The 27,754-nt window shown below is 53.9% G+C and overlaps 1 protein-coding gene across 2 annotated transcripts in view; it reads left to right on the top strand.

The window, feature by feature from the left end:
- Positions 1–27,754, top strand: part of ZNF423 (zinc finger protein 423) — a 343,000-nt gene that overhangs the window by 49,956 nt on the left and 265,290 nt on the right. Inside the window, exon 2 of one of the 2 annotated variants that reach the window (XM_069552748.1) lies at positions 6,718–6,777. In XM_069552748.1, coding sequence (XP_069408849.1) covers positions 6,718–6,777 — 60 coding nt within the window. Of the gene's footprint in view, positions 1–6,717; positions 6,778–21,043; positions 21,179–27,754 lie in introns of those variants that run through there. The other variant, XM_069552749.1, reaches the window with a different exon arrangement.

Raw genomic sequence — 27,754 nt, 5'->3', positions numbered from 1 at the left:
AGCAGGGCTGAGTGGGGCCAAGTGGAGCTGCTTTAGATTCCCCCAGGTTTATGCTGGATTGGCCAAAAGGTTCTTTTGGGTTGTCCCATAAGATTGTACCAAAAGCATGAATCAACCTTTTGGCTAACCCAATATATTTCTTTGCTTTGTTGTTCAGTCACTCAGTTGTGTCCGACTCTTTGGAACTCCATGAACTGTAGCATTTCAGGCTTCCCTATCCTTCAATGTCTCCTGGAGTTTGTGCAAACTTATGTCCTTTGAGTGGAGAAGGCAGTGGCAACCCACTCCAGTTCTCTTGCCTGGAAAATCCCATATTTGGAGGAGCCTGGTAGGCTGCCCTCCATGGGGTCACTAAGAGTTGGACATGACTGAGCGACTTCACTTTCACTTTTCACTTTCATGCATTGGAGAAAGAAATGGCAACCCACTCCAGTGTTCTTGCCTGGAGAATCCCAGGGATTGGGGAGCCTGGTGGGCTGCCGTCTATGGGGTCACACAGAGTTGGACATGAGTGAAGTGACTTAGCAGCAGCAGCAGCAGCAGCAGCAGCAGCAGCATGTCCTTTGAGCTGGTGATGCCATCCAACCATCTCATCCTCTATCACCCCCTTCTCCTCCTGTCCTCAATCTTTCCCAGCATCAGGGTCTTTTCCAATGAGTTGGCTCTTTGCAGCAGGTGGCCAAAGTACTGGAGCTTCAGCATCAGTACCTCCAGTGAATATTCAGGGTTGATTTTCTCTGATTGACTTGCTGTCCAAGGGACTCTCAAGAGTCTTCTCCAACACCACAGTTCCAAAGCATCAATTCTTTGGCACTCATCCGTCTTTATGGTCCAGGTCTCACATCCATACATGACTACTGGAAAAACCATAGCTTTGATTATATGGACCTTTGTCGGCAAAGTAATACCTCTGCTTTTTAATAAGCTGTCTAGGTTGGTCATAGCTATTCTTCCAAGGAGCAAGTGTCTTAATTTCACCGTCTAGTGATTTTGGAACCCCCCAAAATAAAATCTGCCGTGGTTTCCACTTTTTCCCCGTCTATTTGCCATGAAGTGATGGGACTGGATGCGATGATCTTAGTTTTTTGACTGTTGAGTTTTAAGCCAGCTTTTTCATTCTTCTCTTTCAGCTTCATCAAGAGCCCCTTTAGTTCCTCTTCCCTTTCTGCCATTAGAGCAGAAATAGATTGCTTTGAGTCCTAGACCTGTCCTCCTGGTGGTGAGGTGCTCAGGTGGCCGGGGTGTGGTGCATAGAGCCTCAGCCCTCCTTGTACCCTGGCTCTGTGTGAGAACTCATGGAGGACAATGGCACCATCTGCAGTGCTAGTTTCTTCTCTTTTCAGCAAGTGGCCAGGGAATCATGAAGTTAAATAAATGGGTTTGTGATGTGACCCTGTCGTGAGGTCTGGGCTCCTCTGAGGGTCTGAGCTTCGTGAGGGGGCTGGCGTTGGGGGTTCAGGTGGCTTTAGCTTCGGCTAAGAGGAGCCTATACTATTCCCTTCTGTGATGCCCCCACCCCCATCCTCAGCCCCTCCCCATCCCCATCCCCACTGGAGAGGAACCTGGAGAGTGTGGGCCTACTGGTTGGATTTGCTTGGCCCCAACCATGGGCATTTGGCCCCAAGCCTCATGCCAGAGCTGGCCATGGGCTATGCTCTACAGCACATCTCTGTGAATTAGAAAAAAGGCCAGCTATGCCTTTATGTAAAAGCAAGGGGTCCCGCCTCCTCTGGGCATTCATAGCTCTGCACCAGGACACACTGCTTAGTGGACAGACTGCGGGCTGAATTTAACCCTCTCTCACCGCCTCTGCTGGGCCCTTTGTGCAGTGCACACCTTATCCATCCATATACAGTAGTCTTTCCTGCTTTCCCCTTTTTCGTTCGTTGAGTTTGTTTAGTATCAAGTCAGGAGTGACGCTCCATTTTATGCTTAATAAGGAGAGTCTGGGTTCTCAGTATGTCTTTTACTTTCCCGGGCCCTGGCCTGGTGTGGGTAAGAGGGTCTCCCTAGGGATGAACTGAGGCAGCCTTGTGCTCCTTGCCGGGCTCCCCACCTCCGCTGGGCAGGGACGCCTCTAGGGAGTCTTTGTCAGGCCAGGGTGGGCCCACCCTTCCCTAAGGATAAGATGGCCCTGGGGCCAAAGGCAGAAAGCATGGAGAGATCCCTTAATGGGAACACCAACCAGAGGTGAGGTCAGCTGAGAACCCTCCTCAAATAAAATCTTTTTTTTTTTTTTGGCAGGGGAGGGGCAGTTGTTCTAGATCTTTGTGATGAAAACTATGGATCCTTTCCACTGGAAAGTGCCCAGCTATGTGCATATCCAGAAACTTACAGCCAGGGACAGGGCCTTCTCAGATCCTCAAAGACAGGCTGAGCAGCTGGCCTGGTGTGGATCTGGGGGAGGGAAGGGCCTTCTGGGCTCTGCTGGCCCTGCTGGAGGCCCCTCTGGCCCTCGGCTCAATGCCTGCTCTGTTTGTCACTCTTGTTCACCTCCCGACACTGCCTGCCTCAGTTCTCACCCTCGAACGTTCTTGCCTCTTCCCTGCACCTTGTCTGTCCGCCCAGACCCGGCCTGAGTTTGAGCAGTCCCACAGCCCTGCCTCGGCCAGGTTGTTGGCAGCCCTCCCCACGGCCCCCTGCCTCCCTTTCTTTCCCCTTCCCCAGCTTCAGCTCCTCTGCATCTTCAAGGTAATGGGGAGCCCTGGGGATAGCACCCTCCTCCCAGGCCAGGAACAAGTGCCCTTAGCACCACCTGCCCCTGGCTTCCTGAAGTCCAGAGGCCAACACACAGGGTCTCACTGGCATCTCATCAACAGTCATCAAGGTGCACAGAGGGCAGGCTACGGGTGCTCCCAGAGTAGGGGGGCTGTGGTCACTTATGAACCTGCTGCTGAGCTGGGGAGACAGCGTCTGGTGGGGCTCACAGGTGTATATACCCGTGGGGCAGTCAGCCATCCGCGACTTGTGACCCCAGAGCAGAGCGAGAACATGGAATTTTGATTCCTCAGAAGCCCTGAGACAGCCTCAGAATCTTTCTTAACACACTCGAGGAACCACGGTGAATGCTGTCTGTGTCCTCTTCCATGTGAGCATAAGCCCTGTATGTCTGTGCCTTGCATGCAGACTTCGCACGTGGTCCCCCCCATGTGTACACACTTGCAGCTGCACCCCTGCCCTGTGTGTTCACACTTACTGTGCCTCCCATGTTTACACGCTTGTCCCCCCTCCTGCACTCCCGTTGTGTACCCACTGGCCTTACGTGGCCCACCCCGTGCTTGCAGATGCCCGTCGCTCACAGGAGTGGGTCTTCGTGTGTTTCCCTCGAGACAGGGCAAGGCTGGGGGTGTGCGTTTTGGCCTCAGTGATGCCAAGTATCTTATAAATTAAAAAGTTAGAGTCTGGAGTCTGCGGAAGTCCCCGGAAAGCGCCAAGCTCCCCTCACTGGCTGGGCAGCCCCTCTGGGTGTTGTATGTACTGGACGTTGTGCTGATCAAATTTTCTCTGTGATGCTCACCCCTCGGCATTCATCGTGCTTCTCTAGTGGAATTCCGCTTTGGGGATGGCTCGGCCTCCCCTCCCCACTCCCGCAGCAAGTGCCTGGCTCCAGCTGTAGGGCAGGCCTTCCTTCCTCTGTGCCTGCTGCCCCTGCCAGTTATCTTGTTGTTGAAGAGACCTGCCTGGGCAGAAAAGGCCAGCTGGAGGGGAGGAGAACCTTCTCACGCTCAGTGTCAGCTAGTGCAGGGCCGCGTGATGGTGGTGGTGGAGGTGGGCGTTACTTCTCATCAAGAATCTATAAAGGACAGTGTATTTATACCTTCAAAAAGACGTGGGCCAGCAGTTTGCAGAAAGCGTGTTCGTGCCCATGTCACTAGGCGAGTTGGCCTGTGTGCTCCTCGCTGGGAGGGGTGTGGTTCTGGGGGTTCTGGTGTGTGATGCGGCTGTTTGCCCGTAATGACGTTTGCCACTTTGAAACTCCCCAGCCAGGGCATCAGTCTGCTCTCCCCGTCTTCCCACCTCTGCAGGCTCGTTGTCCCCAGAAACAGAAGCTTGAATCCTCCCAAGAGCTCCAAAAGAGCAGATGTTTTCTCCTCCTTCCCATGAAGGTGGAAGTCAGATCTTAGGGAGGGAGGGATTGGGCATCTTGGGGACACCCTCCAGTTCAGTGACTCGGGAGGTCACATTTCCCAACCAAAAAACACTGAGTCACCCAAACGTGGGGCCTTTTGCCCTGATACTCGGAGTACGTTGAGGGCAAAGGGAGAACTGGGAACCTTGCATTCATGTCTTGGAGCTTGTGGTTGAGAAGGTCTAGGGACCCAAGGCAGATCTTGTTGAAAGCATCCTGTGAAATGGTACCACTGTGACCTTACACATTGGCAGCAACTTCTTAATAGAAGCAATACCTATATTCCATTTTAAAGCGAGTAAACAGCGAAATGTGAAAGAAACTGAGTTGTTGGTGTAGCCATGAAAACTGCTGCTCCTCTCATGCACAGCCTGCTTCTGATCATTCTAGCGTTATCCGCCTGTGTTTCAGAGGCTGTTTGGCTGCAGTCAGCCTAGTGAGTAATATCAGTTTTGTCTGACTCAAGGTCTTAATTCATATTTACAAAGCTGCATATTTGAAAACCCCACCTCAGCTGTAACTGGCTAAGTCAAACAACCCAGATCCCAATCCAGATCGTCTCTGCATTTCATTGTCTCAGATGCTGAGCTTCTCCTCTTAGGATGCAAATCTGGGAAGGAGGGCTCTTGGTTAGCAATCCTTGGCCTCTGCTCAGTGATGTGGATGTGCCCTCCTGGGCAAGCTGTTTCTAAAAGTTAAAAGGAAACCTGTCCTGTGAGGCTCTGTGGGGAGGGGGAAATATCAGGGGTAGAGGATAAAACAGGGGCAGGGCCATGCTGGGCTGGACTTGTTAATTCCAAGAGTTGTTCCAGTCTCGGCATCAAACCCACCTGAGTGCTTGAGTCTCTGTTCCAGTGGATGACAACCGTCATCCCATGGAATCTTCCCAATAATCTGTGGCTTAGGTACTGTTTTTGCCTGTGTTTTTGAGATGGGAGAACTGAAGCCTAGAGATTAAACAGTTTACTCACAGTCATACAGCTAGGGGCTTCCCGGGTGGCACGAATGGTAAAGAATCCACCTGCCAATGCAGGAGACATACGAGATGCGGGTTTGATCCCTGGATCAGGAAGATCCCTCGGAGGAGAAAATGGCAACCCATTGCAGTATTCTGGCCTGGAAAAATCTTAGGGACAGAAGAGCCTGGCGGGCTACAGTTCATAGGGTTGCAAAGAGTAAGATACGACTGAAACGACTTAGTGTGCACATATGCATACAGCTGGTTCGAGGCAGGATTGGGATTTGAATCCAGCGTCTGACCACAAGCCAGCCTGCTTGTTCTTCCCCTAGGTCGACTGCATACTGTGTGCCTGCCTTCTGAAGGGCGGGCTGGATTGCTGCTTTCTAGTTCCCAGTTGCTGGGATTCTGGATAGGGACCTCTGTGTCTCAGGTGGACACACGAGCAGCCTTCGAGATGGACAGCCATGGGTTTTGGCCCCGACTCTGTACGGACTCTTTCTAGCATAGGACCTCAGGCCTGTCCTGTCACCTCTCAAAAGTCTGATGACAGGGAGTGAACACCCTGGGTGCAGGGCCTGGCTCACAGCGTGTGCCCGCAGAGAGACAGCGGCATTGTAGAGAGAACTGGGGGGTACGTGGTGGCTTCGGCATGCACGTGTGCAGAACTTCAGAGCCCGTTAAATCTGAAAAATACTGCGTATGCACATTTTTGGCTTAAACAGAGTTCCATTTTACAAAGTCCATAACCCAGCTTTAATATTATTACATGCCCCAGACTGGGATTGATTCCAGGATGAGAGTTTTATTATGCTGTATAGAATTTCTCCTGTGTTCTCCTAGTGCATGGCTACCACCTCCACCCGCCTCGTCTCACACAGCAGGACGTGGGGTGGCCGGGACACTCCGTCCCTCCCCAGCTTGGTTCTGTGGGCTTGGGGTAGAGTGGAGAGGTGAGTTGCACTGTGGCGTCGCTGGCCCAGGACTGCTGACCACGGGACAATCAACTCCAGCATGTCCTGAGGTCTGTCTGTCAGCACTCGGTATAAAGGATAGCACCCCACACTTTGCCAACCTCTGAGAGTGTCTTGTTTGTTTCTTGGAATAATCGAGAAAGCCTTCACATCTCGGTGGTGATCTGAGGGGCTCTTGGTAGGAGGTCAGTGTCTGGAGGATCAGGGAGAGGTCTGGGTCTTCACTCTACTCCTGTGAGGGGCACATGGCTTTATCTCAAGTGGATACTCTGGTTATAGATAGTAATGGCCTGTAGCTCTGTGTAGAGAAAGAATGTGATTCTGCATCTGATTCGAGGCAGTGCTGTGATTGATTTGTGATGTCTGCTGGGGGTGCAAGGATGGGGGAACCGTGCAGATATGGCACTTATTTGCTGTTTAGGTTTTGTTCTGAGTATTTTACATCTCTGTGAAACCAACAAAAGTCCCTTTGTAGACTTGATCCTTTCACCCTTGGTCATGGGTATCATAGGGACTCCCTAGGGACTCCCCCAAAGGATCCTTCCTCCTTGCCCTGTGTCTTGCACACACCACGCTCCCCACCCCCTACCCCCACCACAAATGACCTGTTTGCACAACTTCAAAACTCACAGGCCCATCTCTGTTCTCTCTTTCAGTTGAAGAGGGGGAGGCCTCGGACTTCTCGCTGGCCTGGGATTCCTCCGTGACGGCATCAGGTAAATGCCCAGGGGCCGGCTGGAAACTTGGTGGGGGTCCTGGGGGGCTGGCTCAGAAAACTCAGAAAGCCACCCAGCTGGTTATGGAAGTCATATTCTTCCTGTCACATTCCTGTCTCCAGTCCAGATTACCCCGTGCAACGTGATTTTTATATCAGTTCCATATGGTCAATAAAATCTATTACATACGGAGGCTAATATGCCCTTATTCCCCTGGGGGCCGTGTTCCCCTCTTGTGGGCATACTCAGTTGGGCCACCGCACCCCCACTATGCAGGCTTTGAAGCTCCCTGCCATGGGCGTTCCTGCACACTCTTTCCAGCCTAATTGCATAAAAGCCACTCTAATGGGACCTTTAAATGCCAATCGAAATCAGAATTCCTTTATTTGCCTTCCTGGAAGGGGCTGCATCGCACTCTCGGGTGGGCAGACCCGAGCCCACACCTCCAGGGGGAGGTAAGAAGGAGCGATCAGAATGCGGGGCCGTGGCCATTGGAGGGTGATGGGGGTGACTAGGCCATCAGGGAACTTGGGTTTTCCTGCTCAGTTCTGCACTTGCCTAAGTGCCTTCTGGTGCCTCAGTTTCCCCAGCTATAGAAAGAGGTGGGTGAATGAGGTTTATCTCCCTATAAAGTTCTAGAATCTGGAGCTGCCCATGGAGCTTGGGATTGCAGCTGGCTTGGGGTCCTTGGGAGCTCCTGAATGGAGGGCACCACTCTGCCATTTGCTGTGCAAGTTGTCAGCCTCGTTGACAGCAGGGCCCTTGTTCCCTTTCCAGTAGGCCCCAGACTCTTCTGCCTTGTCCCCTGTCCCAGGATCCTGGCCATCTGTCTCCAGTTCCATGGGGGAGAATCTTGGGCCTGAGAAGACCTGTGAGGGAGCCATTTAGTTCAGCTTCCTTGTCTTTTAGGTGTGGAAATTGAGGCAAAGAGGGAGGTATGCTCTGGGTCAGTCGTTGCAGAAACGAGGTGTTAGGCGTCAGGCGTACCAACACTTAACACTTGAACGGTTACACATCGAATTTGTGATTTTATGGCTGCATGTGATATAAGATGATGCGGAAGTCATTTAAGTGAGAAAATTGTGTTGACAAAGTTTTTAAGTAATAATGCTTGGATTCAGGAAAAAATCATGAAGATGGTTCCCAGGTGACTGAAATATGGGGAATGCTGGTACAGACTGAGCTGCAGGCAAGTGGGGAGCCAGTACCTGAAACCAGGTTCCTGGACTCCTGGTCCAGGGAGCTGTGCTGCTTGGAAAGTCCGAAGGGTCCTGGTTGGGTCCTGGCTGGCTCAGGTTTGGGTACTGCGGTATCTGCAGGTGCCTGGTTCTTGGTGGCAGGGGCTCCCTCTAGGGCAGGGGCCGGGTATGAAGCCAGGGTGGGGAGGTGCAAGCGTTCTCAGGAGGAGAGTCCTGAGTTAGGACAGGCCTTGGGGGCCACACTGTAGGCAGGATAAGAGGAGGTGCTGGGTGGCCCATGCCCTGTCTCTTTCTGTGCGGTTGAGATGCATTCCCCACGCTCGGAGGAACACTGCAAGGTTGTGAAACTCCACGTCTCATCCAGGCGTCCTGACGGATGTGGGGGTGCACGTGCTCAGGCTTGCAGCCAGCTCTGATGAGGGTCCCCGCTGTGCTCCAAAGCCCCGCACCAGAAAAGCGCCCAGCCTGGTCGTGTCCATATAAGGGCCTCCCTCCCAGCTGTGTTCCCAGTGGTGCGAGCGGCGACGAGGACAGACCAGGACAGCAGCAGCATGCGGGAGGGTGTGGTGGGTGCGGAGCTCTGTGCAGGGGGTGTCAGGGCCTGGGCGTATCTCCTGTAGAAAGCAGGGGTGATGCCGAGGGCTGTGTGCGGGCCTGGGGTCCACGACACCCTGATGCCACAGTGGGAGCACCAGCCTTCGGGCCTTCGGGAGCTCTTGGGAGTGGTGGAGGGCGTGCAGCTTGCAAGTTTCCAGCCAAGAGCTGAGCGCACCCTGCACGCGCAGGCAGGAGGAGGTGCTTGACCCCTCGTGACTCCCTCCGGCCCTCAGGGACTCCCTGGTGCTGGCCAGCTTTCGGTCATCCGCTCGGAGGCGGGAAAGGGAAGGCCGAGCATCCCGGGCATTGGATAATCCACAGCCGGGCAATGGATTGTTCCGTTTCCTTTGGCCTGATTCTGATTGTGTCTTTTTGACAGTGCATGCACGTGATAGGTTTTCCTTCCCAATCCTGTTGGACTCAGGCTATTAAAGTCAGCTTGTATTCCCTGAGCACGGGACTTGTGAGATGGCGCAAGTCCCGGGTGGCAGGATGAGGTTGGTAGGGGAGGCAGTCCTGGACGTGGGGCCTGGCGTTTGGTGAGCACATACTTGGTCTGTGCCAGGACACGGAGCAAACGTGTTTTACCCCCCAGGGTCTCCCTGAGCCATCGTGACAACCCTGGGAGCTGGGTGGTATTTCCGGCAGCAAGTCCACAGTTTCTCCACGGGCTGGTTCGGGGCTGCCATCTGGTAGAGGATGGGGCCAAAGGCCTGGCTGAGGCTGCTTTAGAATAACGCTTCTCATTAAGCTGAGAAAATGTCACTTGGCTGCATCAGAGAATGGGGGCAGGTGCCAAAGAAGATTATGGGGGAGCAAAGCCTCCCCAAGCCACCCTTGGCACCATCACTGAGAGCTCCCGTCCTCATTTGGTGGATGAGGGAAGGAGGCTTGGAACGGTGCGGCAGCAGATCCGCCATCCCCAGCCAGGATGCTGTGGAGCAGGGGCTCGAACCCGAGTCCTTCTGCCCCCGGAGCCTGGGGTGTAACCTCCACGCTGCCCGCCACTGGGAGGTAGATAGCTGAGCAGAGATCCGAGGCTTCGTGGGGGCTTTACCGTGGTCCCTGGCGGCGGAAGGCCCAAGCGGGCCATGGAGGGCCTTTTGGCTCATCAGACCGGAGGAACGCAGGGTGAGGTGAAGAGGGAGGCAGAGAGCATCTTGCTGGGAGTGCGGAGCCGTGAACACCGGGCAGCTCCGCCCCCTCTCCCCAGGGTGCTGGCTGTCCCCTCGCCCGCTTTTCCTGGCTCTGGGAGCATGATGGAGAGCGGCAATAAAGAAGCAGGAGGCACAGTGGCCTCTGCTCCTGTGGGGACCCGGTGGCCACCGCCCCCAGGAGCACCCTGACCTGCCCTGTCTGTGCCCTTGAGTCAGGGCCCCAACAGTGATGGAGAGCCCCGCCTAGCAGGGAGGCGAGCAGGGTGAGCATCTCCCTGCAGTTCTCCCTTCTGGCCAGGGCGTCACGGGAGGAGGGGGCTGCCCTTGCCTCTCCGCTGGCAAAGAGGGGGCTGCTGGTGGCAGAACCTGGGCGAAGGAGACTGTTCAGAGCTGAGGTATGGGGGTGCCTGGTGGGTGTGGGTTTTAACTCATTTCCCATTGCATCCTGTTTTTTTCTGATCCATAGAAAGGGGGATGAAGGGACAGTATCTTGTGTGTGTGCTAAGTCACTTCAGTCGTGTCCGACTCTGTGCGACCCTGCAGACTGTAGCCCGCCAGGCTCCTCTGTCCACGAGATTCTCCAGGCAATAACACTGGAGTGGGTTGCCATGCTCTCCTTCAGGGGATCTTCCCGACCCAGGGATCAAACCCTTGTCTTTCACGTCTCCCGCATTGGCAGGCGGGTTCTTTACCACTAGTGCCACCTGGAAAGCCCCAAGCATCCAGTGGAAGGAAGTGTGGATTCTCTTCCCAAATGCACAGAGCATTGCGCACGTGATTTGGGGGGCGGGGTCATAGATTACTCTCAAGCTTTTCTTCCTACTTTGCCAGGCTGTGAATTCAGATTCCTTAGAGAACTGTGAGAGTCCTTTGTGAAAGCCCACAAGGGTCCCAAGTTCAAAGGCTCACCTGGGGCAGGCTGGTGGCACAGGTGAGCGGGCAGGTGGCAGGGAGGTGGCGCTGTGCACTGCGCCCCAGGCCTTGCCACCAGGACAGCCGTACCTCAGTGCCAGCTGATTGCTGACAGGTTACCTGGGCCCAGAATCCCCACGTCATCTTAGTTTTAAAAAGAGAAGCCAGAGAGCTGGATTTTTATCTGGTGTTCTTAGACTGAAAAATTAGCAACTCAAGTCTTTTTAAAGCAGCTCATATTGAGATATGAGGGTTCCAATGTTTCCACATCCTCATTAATACGTGTAATTTTCCTTTTTTTGTGGATTCTAGCTTTCCTAGATGTGAAATGCTATCTCATTTTGGTCAATCGATATATTTGAAAAAACACTGCTCAGGCCAAATAATGTCCCCCTGCCAGCTGATTTCATTCTGGCCACCATTAAATGGTTGCCAAGTGCGTCTCTACGCAGGGGCCACTTTCCAGGCCTCTCTGCACCCCGCCGCCTGCCTCCAGCCCAGCTCAGTTGGGGAGGTCCTTTCCTCCTCAGTGCTTCTTCTCTCTTCCCCTAGGCCCTTTGGAATGAGCCATCTGAGTGGCAGGCACCAGGATGATAGCAGCCTACAGTGGGTGGTTTCAGGGAACCAAACCAACCATGCTCTGCTTTGCCTCCCTTCTGCTGGTCACTAAGTCTGAGCTGGGAGATGAAGGGGCTCACCTTTGTGTAACTGCCTCACCAGAACCTCCTGCCTCCCTGGACCAGGTTTCAGGGCAGGCTGGGCTTCCTTCCAGCATGGCTGCCCTGGAGCAAGCTGGGGATGGAGCGCAAGGAGGGTCTGGGACAGTCTGGTGATGGAAAACCGTTCGTTTGTTGACACTCACTCACTGTCAATGCCTGGACAGGTTGGTCAGCTTTAGGTCTGGCACGGCGACACACATACTTGCGGTTGGAGAGAAACAGTATAATCGATTGTATGTGAATGGCCCAGCAGCCTGAGACCTTACTGGTGTGATCAGAGTTTCAGGCCTTCCTGCCCCGTTGTAGGTCTCATCGTCCTGGTTAACGAAACCATCACTCCCATGCAGGAGTCGCTTCTAGGAGCCAGTTCTCCTTCTTGGTGCCTTTCACAGACAGAAACTGAGGCACACGGACGCTAGTGACTTGCTTCAAGGTCACACAGCTAGGAAGTGGCAGAGCCGGGATTTGAACCCAGACAGGTGGCGCAGTTGGTTAAAGAATCCGTCCTGCCAATGCAGGAGATGCAAGAGATGCGGGATTGATCCCTGGGTCGGGGAGATCCCCTGGAGGAGGAAATGGCAACCCACTCTAGTATTCTTGCCTGGGAAATCCCATGGATAGAGGAGCCTGGTGGGCTGTATGATCCATGGGGTTGCAAAGAGTTGGACATGGCTGAGCGTGCGCGCACACACACAGCTCCAGCATTACTGTGAATTGTGAGATGAAATTGTAAATGGAAGATCTGCCTGTGAGAATGTTGGTCCAGGCTCTCTGTGTCAGAGGGGAACCAGAGGCTCAGGGCTGGGCTCAGCTCAGTGCTCAGGTCCCTTCTGGGTCAGTTGGGAGTCTTACGAGGGCCCGGCCTCCTGGATCGCTGCCGGAAGGGAGAGGAGATGCCTGTTTAGAAGGCCTTGAACACACTTCCCATCTTCAAAGGCCAGATCTGGAAAACACTGTGGGTCACGCTGTCTGTAGAGACTCCCACCGCCTGACCCCAGCCCGCCTGCCTCTAGGTCCCCCTGCGTGTTGGGTGTGTGTGCAGTTTGCGGTGGGGTGGTGGGTCTGTGTTAGGGCTGTAGGCTCAGAGACATGCTCAGAGGGGGAGAAGATTAGAGTGGCATCTGGGTGTCCGGTGCCTGGGGGCTCCTTGGTGGAGGGAGGCTGGAAGCCTTTCCTTTAATCTGACTCCGGTTAGCTGTGGGATGGGGAAGTGGTCAGTGCCCCCATCACGGACAAAGGTGGCAGCCTCCTCACCCCCTGCGGTCCTTTACCTCCAGGTTTTGACCAGTGAACTTGACGGAAATGTCTGGACTGGGACTTTCTCTTCAGGGAGTTGAGGCCCCTTGGTGCAGCCCAGCCTGCTCCTCTGAAACTTCTCAGGGCTTCCTTCCCACCCTGCCGGTGTTTTTCTAGAGCATATATTTATTATTTCAACTACTTCACGGAGACTCCACCCACCACTCTGTGCTTCTGCACACTTGCTGTTTACATTTCTCTTGGCTCGCTTTCCAGCTCCATCCCTTCTCTCGAGATGAAGTGCAGGCTGAATGCACCGGTGGGCTCTGTGGAGCACCGGTGGGCTCTGTGGAGCCCCCATGAGCCCCGAGCTTCTCGGAGACCTCTCGATCCACATACCCTGCCCTCAGTCACCACATCGGGGTCTCTGGGAGGATGGGCATTCATTGCCTCAACTGCCCCTCCCCGCTGGACACTTGAACCGCGTTCAGTTTTGGACTCATGAACAATGCTCTTACCAGCGTCTTTGTGTCGGTGGTCTTTTTCCCCTTTGGACTTTTTCTTAGGGGCTCCCAGGACGTTTTGACTTCTTCAATCCTCAGATCAAGGCTGGAGAGACTGTCTCCCTCTCTCCTCTCCTCTCCCCCAGGGTTCCCTCACCCTGAATTTTCTCCTGAGTGACTGCCTTACCCTGGCTCATCGGTGAGGGTATCCCCACTCCTCTTCCTGTGATCCTGGGCTGACGAAGGATGCTGCCAGATGCCCCTGACTCCCGGCTGGCTCTGCTGGTGCTGCCCACCTCCTGCGCTTGAGCCCCCAACCCAGTCATTTCCTCCACAAGGACCAGGGGACATTTTAAAGGAGCAGCAAAGTCCTAAATAGATGGAGAATTTCCGAGCATTTTAAAGACTTATGAAATGCGTTTTTATATGGGGCCAGCTGGGGAGTTTCTCATTAGCTCTGCTGGGGCGTCTGTGGGGAGTTGAGCTGAGTGGAGCCAGGCAGGCGGGGTAGGAAGATGCGGTGGCCCCGAGCTCACCGGGGGAGCGCGGCAGGCATGCGCCGACTGGTCTGTACCGTGGACCCCTGGCCAGGCGGGCCTTTGTTAGCGCTGCTTCCCCCAGCTCAGGAGGCCTCGGAGACCTTCAGGTGGTGACTGGAGCTGAGAGGTGGCCACTCTGTTACCATGGTGAGCGGTCCACGAGGTAGGGCATCTGTGCCCCGAGTGCACACGGAGGCATGCACTTGTGTGTGTGTGTGTGGTGTGTGTGCGAGTATGCCCAGGTGCCTCGGCCCTGACTCAGACTCTTGGGGGCTCTGTGGCCTCTGCACCCCTCTGTGCTGTGTCCCAGGCCCTTGGGGCTGACTTGGCCCAGCTCTCCAAGGGGATGTGGTATTTCCTGCCCACCCTTTCCTCTGGCTCTGGACCAGCCAGGGGCCCCGCTGGGCTGCACTGTACATCGCTTCCTCTGCGCCACGTCTGCCACGCACATGTGTGTGCACGTGTATGCTGGTGCCTGGGGTACGTGCAAGGGAGTGTGTGTGTGTGTCTGTGTCTCTCTTCTGACGCTTTTTTTCTCTCCCCCGTGGCCTGACTGATGGCTTCGCTGGAGGGGGGTTTGTCTTGCTGAGTTCACCTCCAAGGGTGGACTTGGAGCTTCCTCGGAGGCAGACCCTCTGTGCCATTTGTCCTGTACCCACAGGCTGGCGCACAGCAGCTGTTCTGCCATCATACCCTTGCTCTCTGCAGTGAAGTTGCAGGCTCCCAGCCCTGCCGACTGGGGACTGTCCACTCCACGAGCCCAGTGTGTCTGCCCTCGCCTCTCCTGGGGCTCTGGAGTTTTTCACAGGCACCAGTGATGAGGGCTGTCCTGACGGAGGGGCTGGTCCTACTTTATTCAACCGTGGGTGCTCCCTAGGGTCTGGGCCCCCACTGATGGATGTTGGAAATCAGCAGTTATTTTGGTGCCTTGAAGCCTGGCTATACACCAGGGCCACATTCAGGCGTGTATGTGGGTGTGGGCCCCGGGAGTGATGATGACATTGTTCCTCGGGATTTGAGGGAGGTCTCACTGTGGTTTCCAGGCGTGGTTTACATTGGCCCTGCTCAAACTTGACCATGTAGGCAAATTTGGTGATCTTGTTAAAATGCAGATGCTGACTCAGCCGTTCTGGGAGGGGTCTGAGATTCTGCATGCTAAGCCAGCTCCAGAGTGGTGTTGATGGCCCACCCACCACCTGGAGCAGTGAGGGTTTAGAGGGTGTGATGAGTTAAGCCCTCTCAACCCACTCCCCTTGACTCTTGTTCTGGCGGGGGCCCTCTGCCTGCGGAGCTCCGCGTTCAGAGCTCAGGCTACATGACGCCTCCTCCAGGAGGCCACCACGATTGCCCTGCCATAATTACTGTGCCTGCCCCTGAGTCTTGGGGGCTGCCTTCATCCTGGTCCTCACTGCCGTCTGCTTGGCAATGACGTTCCTCCTGTATGTGCCTGGTTCCCTTGCTGTTCTGCTCACTCCCTCAGGCAACGACCATGTCTGATTCTCTAAGCTCCCAGAGCTGGGCTCTGTCTTGGTCGCTGACAGCCGCCGAGCCAAAGTTTGCCAAGGTGGAGAACTTCGCTTCTGCCTCTTCATCTGTATTTTCCCTTGGCAGCACAAGGTCAGATTGTTTTTCCCTTTGTTAAGACCAAGAATTGGGTTTGAGGTTGAAGATACTACTTGTGTGACCTTGAGTAAGTTACTCAACCTCTCTGTGCTGTCCATGTCCTCATCTGAAATGGGGATGCTTATCGTGCTTCCTGGGACCATTGTGAGGACGATATGAGGGGATGCACGGAGCTTAGCTATAGCCCCCAAGGGTGGCAGCTGGCGCTCTCCCTTCTTACTCTCTGTAATATATTGACAGCATGTTGAGGGAAGCTTGGCTTGGAGCTTAGCTCCGAGTCTTGATCTGTGTGGGCCACAGAGGGCTCCGACTGGCCCCTCCCTTCCTCCTTTTCCTTGTCTTGATCGGCAATCTCTAGGCGTCGCCACAGTGGGCAGGGTGCTCATGCCTTCACCCCCATGCAGGGTTGGGGTGGGACTGAGCTCTCAAGGGACCATCCTTTCTCATGCTGACCTGGGAGTGGGCACTGCCTGTTTCCCCTGTGGAGAAGGCCAGCGTGGGGTTGGAGTTGGCAGGGGGGTAGTGGGCAGGGTCTGAAAGCCAGAGGCTCTGAGGCTATCTTATGATCAAGCTCCTTCCCTGGGTGGGGCTTGATGCACCCACCGTGCGGCCATGGGTCCGTGCCCGGCAGGAAATGGCCAAGGTCAGCCCAGTCATGCAGCCTGGCTGGTCCTGGCTTCCTGGGCGGGCACTCCGCAGGGCCCAGCTTCTGGGATGGGTATGTTTAGCACCGCGTCAGTCACAGTCCTGTTGTAGGCAGTGGGAGGCCCGCAGGGGTTAGGCGGTTGTCGTCTCTGCTGATCCTCTCTTAAAATTCTTGAGCGTGAGGCATGTGTGGGTACGTGCGTACGTTCTGTCTCCCTCTCTCTCTCTTGCTCCATGTGTGTTAGGTTGAGCCTGGCTAACTGATGCCTCTCTGGTTCAGCAAACCCATTATTTTGCCCACACTGATAGATGGCTCCTTTCTTGTTGTTGTGCTTGGTTGCTTCAATGGATGGCTGCTGGCTGTACTTAGTAGTTAGTACATCAGACTGATACTGAATCCAGTAAACAGGAGACACTTTTGCTTCTGCTATTCTATTTCTCTGGGCTAAATGCTTTGCAAACCGTGCAAGGTTGTGGAGGCAAGGGTAGTGCCTGCTTTGCTCACCGTTGTATTCTCAATAACCATAATTATAAGCAACTGTAATAACAATAACCATGAAAAAAACCAACCATCTAGTGAGCATTTGCTGGGGCCAGGCAGGGGCCATGTACCTGACATGCATCTTTCATTTAACTCCCTTAACCACAGGTGGTAGGAGGTAGTATCATGCCCATCTCACAGATGAGCAGCTGAGGCTCAGAGACGTTGAGAGACAGGTGCAGGCTTTCACAGCTGATCCGGGCCAGGGCAGGATTTGAACCTGGGTTGGTTTTGTCTGAGTCCAGGGTCTGTTCCTCTGGAGTTGCTCCTTCATAGTGACCAGGACCCAGTGGAGGTATAAGGCATCTTTGTGGGGGGACATCCCCAAGGATGTGCTAAGAACCCTAGAGGTCATGGTGGCGACACACACTTCCAGGGTCAGTGTGGGGGTGATGACTGCTGATGGACACAAGCCCAGGAATGCTCTTCAATAGTGGTGTGTAGCAGTGACACGTCATTTTGCCTGCATGCACACACACTCATATACACTTGTTCACAAACATCAGCACACTGCCTACACATTCTAGACACACGTACATACCCACTTCCACACACAATGCAGGGCACATATGCAGACATTCACATGTTCCTCCACACCTCACATGCACACACATGCACTCACGTGCAAATGCGCATGCCCTGTATGTGAATGCTTACACGCACATACACAGGGCACGTATGCACACACTTCCAAACATGAGCATATACCCAGATAGGCACACACCGGCACTCCTAGGCTTGCAGATGAGCAGAAAGAGCTGCTTCTGGGATCTCTTTTCAAGGACGAGGACAGTTCTCCCCACCCAAGGAGGCTCCCGAGATGTCCAGGTCACTCCCTTACTCTCGTTCTGCTTTTCCTTTGTTGTACACTCAGGGCTTCAGACATTCTTTCCGACCAAAGATCCACACCCCTGCTGTTGGGCCCGGCGCTGGGCAGACCCGGGTGCAGACAGAGACCCCAGTGGCCATCTGTCCGCGCGCCTGGCCCGGCCCGCTCTGGCCCATGTGCACCCCACCCCTAACTTGGACATGACTTCATTTCCACTCTGCACCTGCCACTTTAAGAGCCCAGGGCCGGGTGGGCCTGTCCCCAGAGTCGGGCTGGGGGAGGCTGGACAGCTGCGGGTTGGGGGAAGCTTTGTTAGCTCCCAGGGGCCTCCCGGAGTCCGGGCTAGGCTGGGGAAGCTGCAACAAAGGCCGACAATGGCCTCCTTCCCTCCCCGGGCGGCCTCGGAGCAGGGCCTGGCTGGGCGGCCTCTGGGGGCCCCTGTTATTTCCTGTGCTGGCTGCGGGGCTCCTGGCCAGCCGCAGTGGGCAGGAAGCGGGGCTGGGCATCTCCTCCCCACCCGCTGGGCTGGCTCTCTCAGGCCAGAGGAGCTGCTGCTGTTAGCCGGGCTAGCGCGGCCCGCCTGCCCCGCCATCCTCTGCTCGGGCCTGCTTGGAGGCCAGCCCCGCTCGTGTCTGCCCAGACTTCCCCGGACGGGAAACCCAAGCCCATCCCTGCTGCCCCGTCCCTGCTGCAGACCCCACGTGCTCCACCATCTGCCCCCCAGCCTTTGTGGTCGCAGTGCTGGCCCCACAGAACTGAGGATGGGTGCGGCTGGGAACACTGGGTTGGTTAATGCTGAGTTCATCTGGGGTTGTGTTAGAAGGAAGCTTAGATTTAGTGTTAGCGTTAAGGTTAAGTAGTCGATTTAGTGTTAGGGTTAAAGTGAGGTTTACCAGCCCTCAAGGCCAGAAAGAGGAGTTTTGCATGGGGTTGAAGCAAACAGACCTTTGCATCAATCCTTGCTTCACCTCCAAAGTGTTCATCACCTAATCATAAGGGGTCTTCGGCCACAGACACGCAGTGGTGACCTGCCCTCCAGGCTCATATTCTAGAATGAGGAGACGGGGGGGCAGCTGAACACATACAGCTCTACTCTTGGCTTCTTATCTGTGAGTGTGGACTTGACTCAATTATTCACCTCTCCAGGGCTCAATTTCCTGATCTGTAAAGTGGGGAGACTAAATCCCTACCTTTTGACATTGTTATATGAATGAGTAAGGGAAAGATGCGTGTTCACACAGTGCCTGGCACATAGCAAGCATCCAACAAACACCAGCTCTGGTGACTATGTTTCATTCGGCTGTGCCGCCCGGCATGTGGGATCTTAGTTCCCTGACTAGGAGTTGAACCTGTGTCCCCTGCATTGGAAGAGCAGAGTCTTAACCACTGGACCCCCAGGGTAGTCCCAAAACAGGAGTTAATTATCGTATGTACTTTATTTTTAATTAGTTTATGAAGTTTTGGTCACACTGTGTGGCATGGGGCTTGAGGATCTTAGGTTCCTGACCAAGGATTGAACCTGTGACCGCTGAATTGAGAGAGTGGAGTCTTAATCACTGGACCACCAGGGAAGCCTGCCAGTTCTGGTGATTATTAATGAAACAAGATGATGTGCCCAGGTGTCATTGGGCAGTTAAAGTAATCGATGAAAGAACTAGTTATGTCAGCAGCCAAGGGTCAGGGTCACTGCCGGTGAGCCTCCTGGCAGCTGAGGCCAAAAGAGAAATAAGATGAAGTAGACACCTCTGTCTCATTCAAGCACTTGGGACTGACGAACGTTTATCCCTGGCACTAAATGCTGAGGAATTTACTGCGTGGATCCTCATTAATCATTGAACAAACAATAGCTCTGTCTGAATAACAATTTGGCACACAATACAGAAACATCTTTCCTCGATTTCTTTCTTAAATTGACCCTGGAAAATGCTCAGGGCCTAAGTGCACAGCACAGCCGTGGAGTTACGTGCAGTACAGCCTGGAGGGGATGCGGCAGAGACAGGGCGTCTCAGCTGGCTGCGTCCTGGGAAGCTGCTCAGGTTACCTTCCTAAGTGCCTGGTTAAGTGCAATCAGGCAGTTTCCTTTAAGGCAGAGCCCTTGGTCTGCAAGTGGTTGCTCTCAATCTTGGGGAGGACTCATCAGATTTTTTTTTAATTGGAACATAATTGCTGTACAACATTATATAGGGCATAAGTGTGCAATATGCGTGTGTGTGTGTGTGTGTGTGTGTGTGTGTGTGTGTGCTCAGTCATGTCCAACTCTTTGGAGCCCGCAGGGCTCCTCTCTCCATGGGATTTTCCAGGCAAGAATACTGGAGTGAGTTGCCATTTCCTGCTCCAGGGGATCTTCCCGACCCAGGGTTCGAACCCAGGTCTCTTGCATCTCCTGTACTGGCAGGCAGATTCTTTACCACTGTGCCACCTGGAACACCGTAGGTGTGTAATAAATAGTGAATTATAATTTTTTAAAAGTTTTATTCCGTTTATAGCTATTATAAAATATTGCCCGTGTCCCCCATGTTGTATAAGATATCCGTGTAGCTTTTTTACACCTAATAGTTTATACATCCTAATCCCCTAACTCTGTATTGCCCCTCCCTCCTTCCCTCTCCCCCGTAACCACTAGATTGTTCTCTATATCCGGGAGTCGGCTTCTTTTTTGTTATTTGCATGTTTGTTTACGGCTGCACTGGGTCTTTGTTGGTGCTGGCAGGCTTTCTCTAGTTGCGGCGAGTGGGGGCTGCTCTCCACTGCGGTGCACAGGCTTCTCCTGGCATTGACTTCTCTTGTTGCAGAGCATGGCCCCAGGGTGCGTAGGCTCAGCAGTTGTGGCCTCCTGGGGTCTTCCCAGACCAGGGGTCGAACTTCTGTCCTCTACACTCGCAGGCGGAATCTTAACTATGGACCACCAGGGAAGCCCTTCTTCCTTTTCTTTTTTTAAAAATTTTAACCTCAGAAACTCCTCTCTCATTTTTGAGGAACATGTATCCCCAGCTCAGGGAGTCTTGGAACACATTTTGGGAAGCTCTGTTTACATCTTTATGTTTTGAGGTCAAAACCCAGGAGATACCTCGCCCACTGGGTCCCCCACCTTCTCAGCTCGGATTATCATCAGGCTGTGGTTAGCATGTTGGGCCTGAGGGCTTTCAACCAGCAGAGCCCACCCCTTGTTCACTTTTTGCCAGATTACTGTATTACTTATTTGAGCAGAGCCCAGCTCTCAGGAGGGACACAGCCAGGGAGAATGAGGCTCAGAAAGGTTAAGAGGGCACATGGCTGGGGCTGCTATTGCAGGATCTGTCCATAGACGCACACGCCCAAATGCACACACGCATACCGAGACACGCTCACACTCAGCCTCTCTTTGCTTTGCACGTAAAGTGTGAACATTGTTCTGTGCCCAAGATGGAGAAAGTCCAGCTGCAGCCCCCTCTGCCCCCTCCCCTCCAAGCTGGCAGGGTGGTGGGCCTGGCCCCAGGAAGGTCTGCCAGTGGCCACTCGTCCCTGTGTCTGGCGGGCGCCCCGTGGAGTTTCCATGGTGAGCTCTCCTTTGGGGGCCCCTGGGTGGGACTTTCCATCTGGGTGGAAACCTGACCCGCAGGCCCCGGGAAGGAGGAAATGCCTTCCCCAAATGTGGAGAGAAAGAACAGAGAGGCAGCCAGCCTGGGACTCCAGCCAGAGCCCCCGACTCCTGTGAAGCCGCAGAGCTTGGGGGACCCGGCAGGATCTGGGGCCTGGCTGCTTGGGACCCACCCTTCAGCGAAGGCACAGCCCAGGTGGAGTTGCAGCCTCACGCAGTGCGATCTGCTTGGGGGCTGACAGCCCTTTGTCCCTGCGGTTCCGGGGGCCTCGAGTGTGTGCGCATCCGTGCCTTCTCTTCCTGGAGAGATCCAGTAGCCGATTGGTAAGTGGCTGGTCAGGATTCAGACTTGGCTCCTGTCCCCGAGGTCCCCTGTACTTGCCACCCTGCCCCCTGGACTCCGTCAAGCAGGCATTTCCACAGGTATCATCTCACTGAATCTTTGAAGCAGCACTTTGACATTGGTATTAGTATCATTCCTATTCCCCTATGTGAAAACTGAGCCTCAGAGAGGCTAGGGGTCTTGCCCAATGTCACACAGCAAGTTTGTGGCAGAGCCGACAGCAGTCTGTGCATGCGTTCAGGTCATTACTAGCTCCATTCTCCCACTTTGTACGTGCTGAGTCGCTTCAGTCGTGTCCAACTCTGTGACCCTGTGGACTGTAGCCCGCCCGGCTCCTCTCTCCATGGGATTCTCCAGGCAGGAATCCTGGAGTGGGTTGCTATGCCCTCCTCCAGGGCATCTCCCACGTTATATGCTCATTTACCAGGAGAGAGCAGTAACAATTTAAAGAGAGTTGGCGATTGCAGTCAATGGGGGGCTCTGTAGGTGAGTCTGGGAAGCAGGTGAGGGTCTGCGTGGCCCCTCACGGGGCACGTGGCTGTGACCCTGTCGCTTTAAGATGGGTGTCTTCAGGTCTCACGCCTGACCCAAGAGCCAAGCCCGTCCTGGACAGCATCCTTGTGTGTATCCCACATCATGGCGTCTGCATCTCAGGGAAGATGGCGTTTTCATCTCACAGGCTGACTTTAGAGCCTGGCACCCCTTTTCCCCTCCCCAGCCCACCCCCAAGCTGAGACACCACCCAGGGGCCAGGGATGGTCCTGAATCTGACCCACAGGTTTGCGAAGGGACCACAGGGTGAGGGTGGAGGATGGACCCGGGTGCTGAGTTGTCTCCATCACGGGTGTTGTCCTTGGTCCTCCCGCAGCACCATCCCAGACTGTGTCCTGGGGCCTGACCAGCTGGGAAATGCCTGCTTGGGCCCTGACAGAAGTTTCCGTAAAGGGAACTTGTCTGGTGTCAGGGAGAGATTGACCCACCCGCTTCTCCACAGCCAGCCAGTACCCTCCATCTCTGGCCTGGGAGAGGGCAGGGGGGTGCTGGGCACCTTGGCCCCTGCTGCTGTGGGGGATGGGCTCTTGTCCTCGTGGCCTACAGCACAATGGCCTCCAGGGCTCAGGTCAAGTTTTGGGGATGCAGATGAAGGGGGAACTTGGGGAGTGCTGAACGGCAGGAGCACTAGACTGGGAGTCCAGAGCTCCCCGCTCCAGGCCCGGCTCTGGCTGGCCCGGCTCTGTGGCCGGCCGGGTGCAGGGGCCCTCAGCAGCCTGGGCGGTACCCTGAGGCAGGTGGTCCCACAGAGGATCTTGCTGGAGCATTTTGCTGGGAGAGTCAAGGCAGGTGGAGGACCCCACAATCCCGGATATGTTCTCTTACATATCATCGAATAGAGGTTTGAGTCCTGTGTCCTCATTTCCAGCCCTGTGCCCTGGCTTGGGCTGTGTCCCCATCCTGCAATGCCCTCCTCATCACCTACCCCAAAGCTGCAAGCCCTTCAAGGCCCAGCCCATTGCCTGTCCTCTGTGAAGCCTTTGCATATGTTTCCCGGGGGCCTGTTCTTTCTATGAACTCCTGTCCTGCCCTTTGCAGTCTCTGAAGGACCACATGGCAGCTTGTCCCTTTCCCTTAACTGTTCAGAGGCTCCATCTCCTCCATCACTCCACCTCCTCCGACGCTTTCTCTCCCTCCTGCCCCTAGTAATCCAGCATGAGGCTCAAGTTGGGCTTTATTCGCTGATGGACAGTTTCTCAGAACATACTTCACCAGGAAGTTCCACTGAACGTCTAACCACTGTCTCCGTTGCTGCTGGAAGAACATCAGTGCTGGTGTTGCAGGACCTCTTCTTGATGGCCAGGGATGGCTGTGAGCCGAGCCAGCTCACAAGTCACCAGCCGAATGACTCAGCTCACCAGCTGAGTCACCGCTGGCAAGGTCCCAACAGGCTGCACTCCATCCGTCATAAATGTCACTGAGCACCTACTAAGTGTCAGGACTGTTCTACGTGGTGAGCAGGGCCAAAGAAGTTCCTGCTGTGGGTCTAGTGGGGGAGATGACGCAGGCACAGTACATAAACCAGTAAATAGATCATGTGTTCTGCATTTCTGCTGGAAGGGGACCAGCAGGGTGGCCCAGTTAGAGATGATGGGGTGATCGGGAGCAGAGGCCTCTGCCGAGGAGAGGGTGTTTGAGCAAAGGGGGTATGGGTCATGCGGAGTGGGTAGGCGCAGTGTTCTAGTCGCTGTTCCTCATGGGAGTGAGCTGGGCTCATTGAAAGACAGAGAAGGGAAATAGCATCACTGTGGCTGGAATAGAGAGAACCGGGGGCAGCGGGGCATGGAGTGAGGTTGGGGAGCTGAGGAGGGAGGCAGGCAGCAGCAGCTCACGGAGGGCCCTGAGCCATGTGGGTTTTATTCTAAGTTGAAGGGGAGCTGGGGAGGGGCCCCCTTAGCTGTGTGGGCAGTGAAGCTTACTTCATACCCATTCCGTTGAGAGATGGAGGGGCTGAGACCAGGGGCAGGAGGTGAAGAGTTTAGACTGGGAATTTCCTCTGGAGAAGGTCCAACAGAATTTGCTCCTGGGTTGGATGTTGGGGATGAGAAAAGAAGGGGACCCATGGACATCTCCAAGGTTTTCGGCTGAGTGGTGGGATGGCCAGAGGGGCCCTTCACTGTGATGGCAGTCCTGGGAAGAGCCGCTGGGGTGCAGATGGTGGCTGTGGGCTCAAGAGTTAGATGGTGGCCTTAAGTTTGAGATGCCTCGTAGATATAGATGAGCGATTGAATGTGTGTGGTCCTGTGACCTAGGGAGGATGATTCCAGGGGTGTGTTTGGGTGTCATGAGTGTGTCATTCGTACCTAACCCTGGAATGGATATACCTACCAGCGGCGTGAGCCTGGACTGAGCAAAACAGTTGAGATCTGTGTCCAGGAGACATCAGTATTGAAGGCTGGAGTGAGGAGGAGAGACGAGTGGTCAGGGAGGTGGGAGGAAACCCAGGAGAGGCTCGGTCCTCACCACACAATGAAGACGGAGTCCCTGGGCAGGTTCAGAGCTTTACAGAGCAGGGTCCTGTGACTTTGTGGGGACCAAATCTTCTTACAGATGTGGTCAAGTTGCTTGCGATTTGTGCGAATGGGAAGGAAGACCCGCCTCACGACTCTCACACTTGGTGGGAGCCGGAGCTGCTAAAAACAGCCTTTGCTTGAAACCATTCTGGGGCAAGCAGAGATGGGGTTCAGGGGTTAATGAAATGAACTCTCGTCTGCAGACTGGCCCATCTGGGGGTGTCAGCACCGAGCACCCCCCTTCCTGCCTCCCGCTCGGGAAATGTACCCACGGCTGGACCAGAGGTGGTGTCTGGGAGCGGCAGACTGTCCGTGGTGGAGTCCAGCTGTGAGCGAGCCCTCAGCGCTGAAATTGCCAGCCTTGCGCAGCCCAGAGCCAGCCCGCGGAAGTGGGCCAGCCGCACCTCCGTACAGGATTAGAGGGATGTGTAATGGATTAAAGATCAAAAATGTTAATTAAGAAATGGTCTTTTCTAATAAGATGCCTTCAAGGGCACAGGCCTAAAAAGGAGGGGATTTCTCATTTTGGCAACACGATTTCTGTTGTAATGAAATTGGTTCACAGACAGTGGGGAGGACCCGACGTTAAGTCTCGTTTTAAAGACGTCTCCATCCAAATTAATTAGCAACAAAAAACGGAGGCCCGAATGTCAGGCTGGCAGGCAGGCATTGTGTGGTGGCTTGGCAGGAAGGCTGCATGGACTCCAGAGAATTTCCTCTGTAGCCCAGGGCCGCTGGAATGTTATATCTGGGGGGCACATTCCAGGAGGCTTAGTGCGGTCTGTCTCTGGGGTCGAGAAATGAAGCTTGGTTGGATGCTAGGTCTAACTTGATGGGAGCTTGCTGTGTGACTTTTAGCTGCCTGTGGCCCTTTCTGATCATTCCTCTAAATTTCCTTTCTTATCAACTGTGGGTGACAATGAAAACTCTCTTATCCACCTTCGTGGTCTGTTGGAGCAAAAAGATTCTTAGATTTTGAAAACTCTAAACTCTCTATGTGAATCAATGAGATTATTGCTAAAGGAAGATTTATTCTTTGTGTACCTGGTTCAGCCCTGGCCAGGCCACACATTTTGTTGACTCATTCATCTGTCAATGGAGACTTGGGCTGTGAAGTCCCTTAGGTTGTTTGCATGTCTCAGGAGGGCACCATAGCCTGATGGTTAAGAACTGGGCTCTGCCTGTTATACAGAGTGAAGTAAGTTAAAAAGAGAAATATACAAATATCGTATATTAATGCATATATATGGAATCTATGAAAAAATGCTATGGATAAACCTATTTGCAGGGCAACAAGAGACACAGACATAGAGAACACTTGTGGGCTTCCCTGGTGGCTCAGCTGGTAAAGAATCCGCCTGGACTGTGGGAGACCCGGGTTCGATCCCTGGGTTGGGAAGATCCCTGGAGAAGGGAAAGGCTACCCACTCCAGTATCCTGGCCTGGAGAATTCTGTGGACTAGTCCACGGGTCGCAAAGAGTAGGACACGACTGAGCGACTTTCACTTCACTTCACTTCACTGTGGGAAGTAGGGGAAGGAGATGGTGGGGCGGATTGGGAGAGTCGCCTTGAAACACATACATATATGTAAACATTTACATATACGTAAAATGGATACTCAATGGAAATTTGCTGTATGGCGCAGGGAGCTCAGCCGGGTGCTCTGTGACAACCTAGAGGGGTGGGATGGGCAGGGGAGTGGGAGGGAGGCTCAAGAAGGAGTTTGTATACCTATGGCTGATTCATACCGATGGATGGCAGAAACTGAGACAACATTGCGCAGCAGTTACCCTCCAATTTAAAAAAGAAAAAAAAGAACTGGGCTCTGGAGTCTGCCCGGTCATCAACATGTACATAAGCTCTGCCTCCTGCTTGGGAGCCTAGCGGAGCTATTCGCCTTCTGTGAGCATCAGTCTTCTTGTCTGTGAAATGTAGCCAGTGTCTCTGTCTGCTCACACTGCTGTGAGGTGTGAGGGGAGAGAACCCACAGTGAGCCTGAGTGCTCGGGAGGTGTGGTGTGGTGCGCAGTGCTGGGCGCTGGAGCTTTTCCTCTTCAGAAGCCTTGGGATCTGTGTGTCGGTTCCAGACTGATCCTGAGTTGGAAACCGGCTGTTTCTGAGTTTCCTGGACCCTCCGCTGTGCAGAACCTCATTCTTACAAGAAGCTGGAGGAGGGAGAGTCCTTCGGAGCTTGCTCTGAAGGTTCTAAGACTTGAGCAAAGTGTGGACCCAAACATCCAGGGGAGTCTCCCACTGCTTCCGATCAGAACATGCTCTGTCTGATGAAATCGCGCATGTTTTTTTGCCTACCCCACATCTTGTTTTCTGTGGCAGTGATGTTGGGAGCAAGACAGAGAAGGGAGAGAAGTTTTTTGCTTTTTTTTTTTTTACTGTCCTCTTTTCTCTGGGTGGAGATTGTACACACTTCTACATCTTGCTGCCACTTTAATCTTACTGTGGCTGCAAACTCTCACTTTACTTTTTAACAAATATAAAAAAGTCTCATTGTTTTATTTAATGGTATTTGCCTGAAACTGAATTTTTGTCTCGTATTGATACCATGAATTCTGTTTTCCTTTTTCTTGCATCTGCCTGCCTTTTTTCAGGATTTTACTTTTTTTCCCCCAGGAAACTTAAAAAAAAAATTACGATAAAATATACATGACATACAATTTACTGTCTTAGCCATGGTCAAGCGTCCAGGGAACATGTGTCATTAGGAACATTCACGCTGTTGTGTAATCGTCACCCCCATCCATCTCCAAAATTCTTTTCGCCTTCCCAAACGGAAACTCTTGAACAGTTTTTGTCCTTTTGTGTCCAGATTAAGCCACCCAGCATGTCCTCACGGTCATCAAAGTTGTAGCATGTGTCAGAATTTCCTTCTTTTTTAAGGCTGACTAATATTCTGGGCTTCCCTGGTAGCTCAGACGGTAAAGCGTCTGCCTACGATGTGGGAGACCAGCGTTCGATCCCTGGGTTGGGAAGATCCCCTGGAGGAGGAAATGGCAGCCCACTCCAGTATTCTTGCCTGGAGAGTCCCACGGACTGAGGAGCCTGGTGGGCTACAGTACATAGGCTCGCAAAGAGTCGGACATGACTGAGCAGCTTCACTTCATATTCTGCTGTATGCGTACCCCACATTTTGTTTATCCATTTATCAGTCTATAGAGACGTGGATTGCTTAATTTTTTGGAAAAACTGCCATGTGGCTTTACCACGTTACAACACCCACACCTAAAGCTCTGTCTGAGAAGGAATGTGGAGGGCGTGGACTTTTCTTGTCTCTCACCTGGATGAAGGACGCCAGTGGCAAGAGGCTCGTTGGGTGTGGCTCTCAGGGGCGAGGGTTCGGTGAGGTTCCCTGCATGGAGTGGAGCACTCTCCCCAACCCTCCCAGCTCTGGCCCAGCCTCCTACCCACCACCACCTGGCCACAGGTGACCCTCTGATGCAGCCCCTTCCCGCCCTCCCCGTCGCACTAAGGCAGACT

The sequence above is a fragment of the Ovis canadensis genome, chromosome 14, assembly GCF_042477335.2.
Source record: "Ovis canadensis isolate MfBH-ARS-UI-01 breed Bighorn chromosome 14, ARS-UI_OviCan_v2, whole genome shotgun sequence".
Taxonomy (NCBI): domain Eukaryota; kingdom Metazoa; phylum Chordata; class Mammalia; order Artiodactyla; family Bovidae; genus Ovis; species Ovis canadensis.
This window is presented reverse-complemented; position numbering and strand designations above follow the sequence as displayed.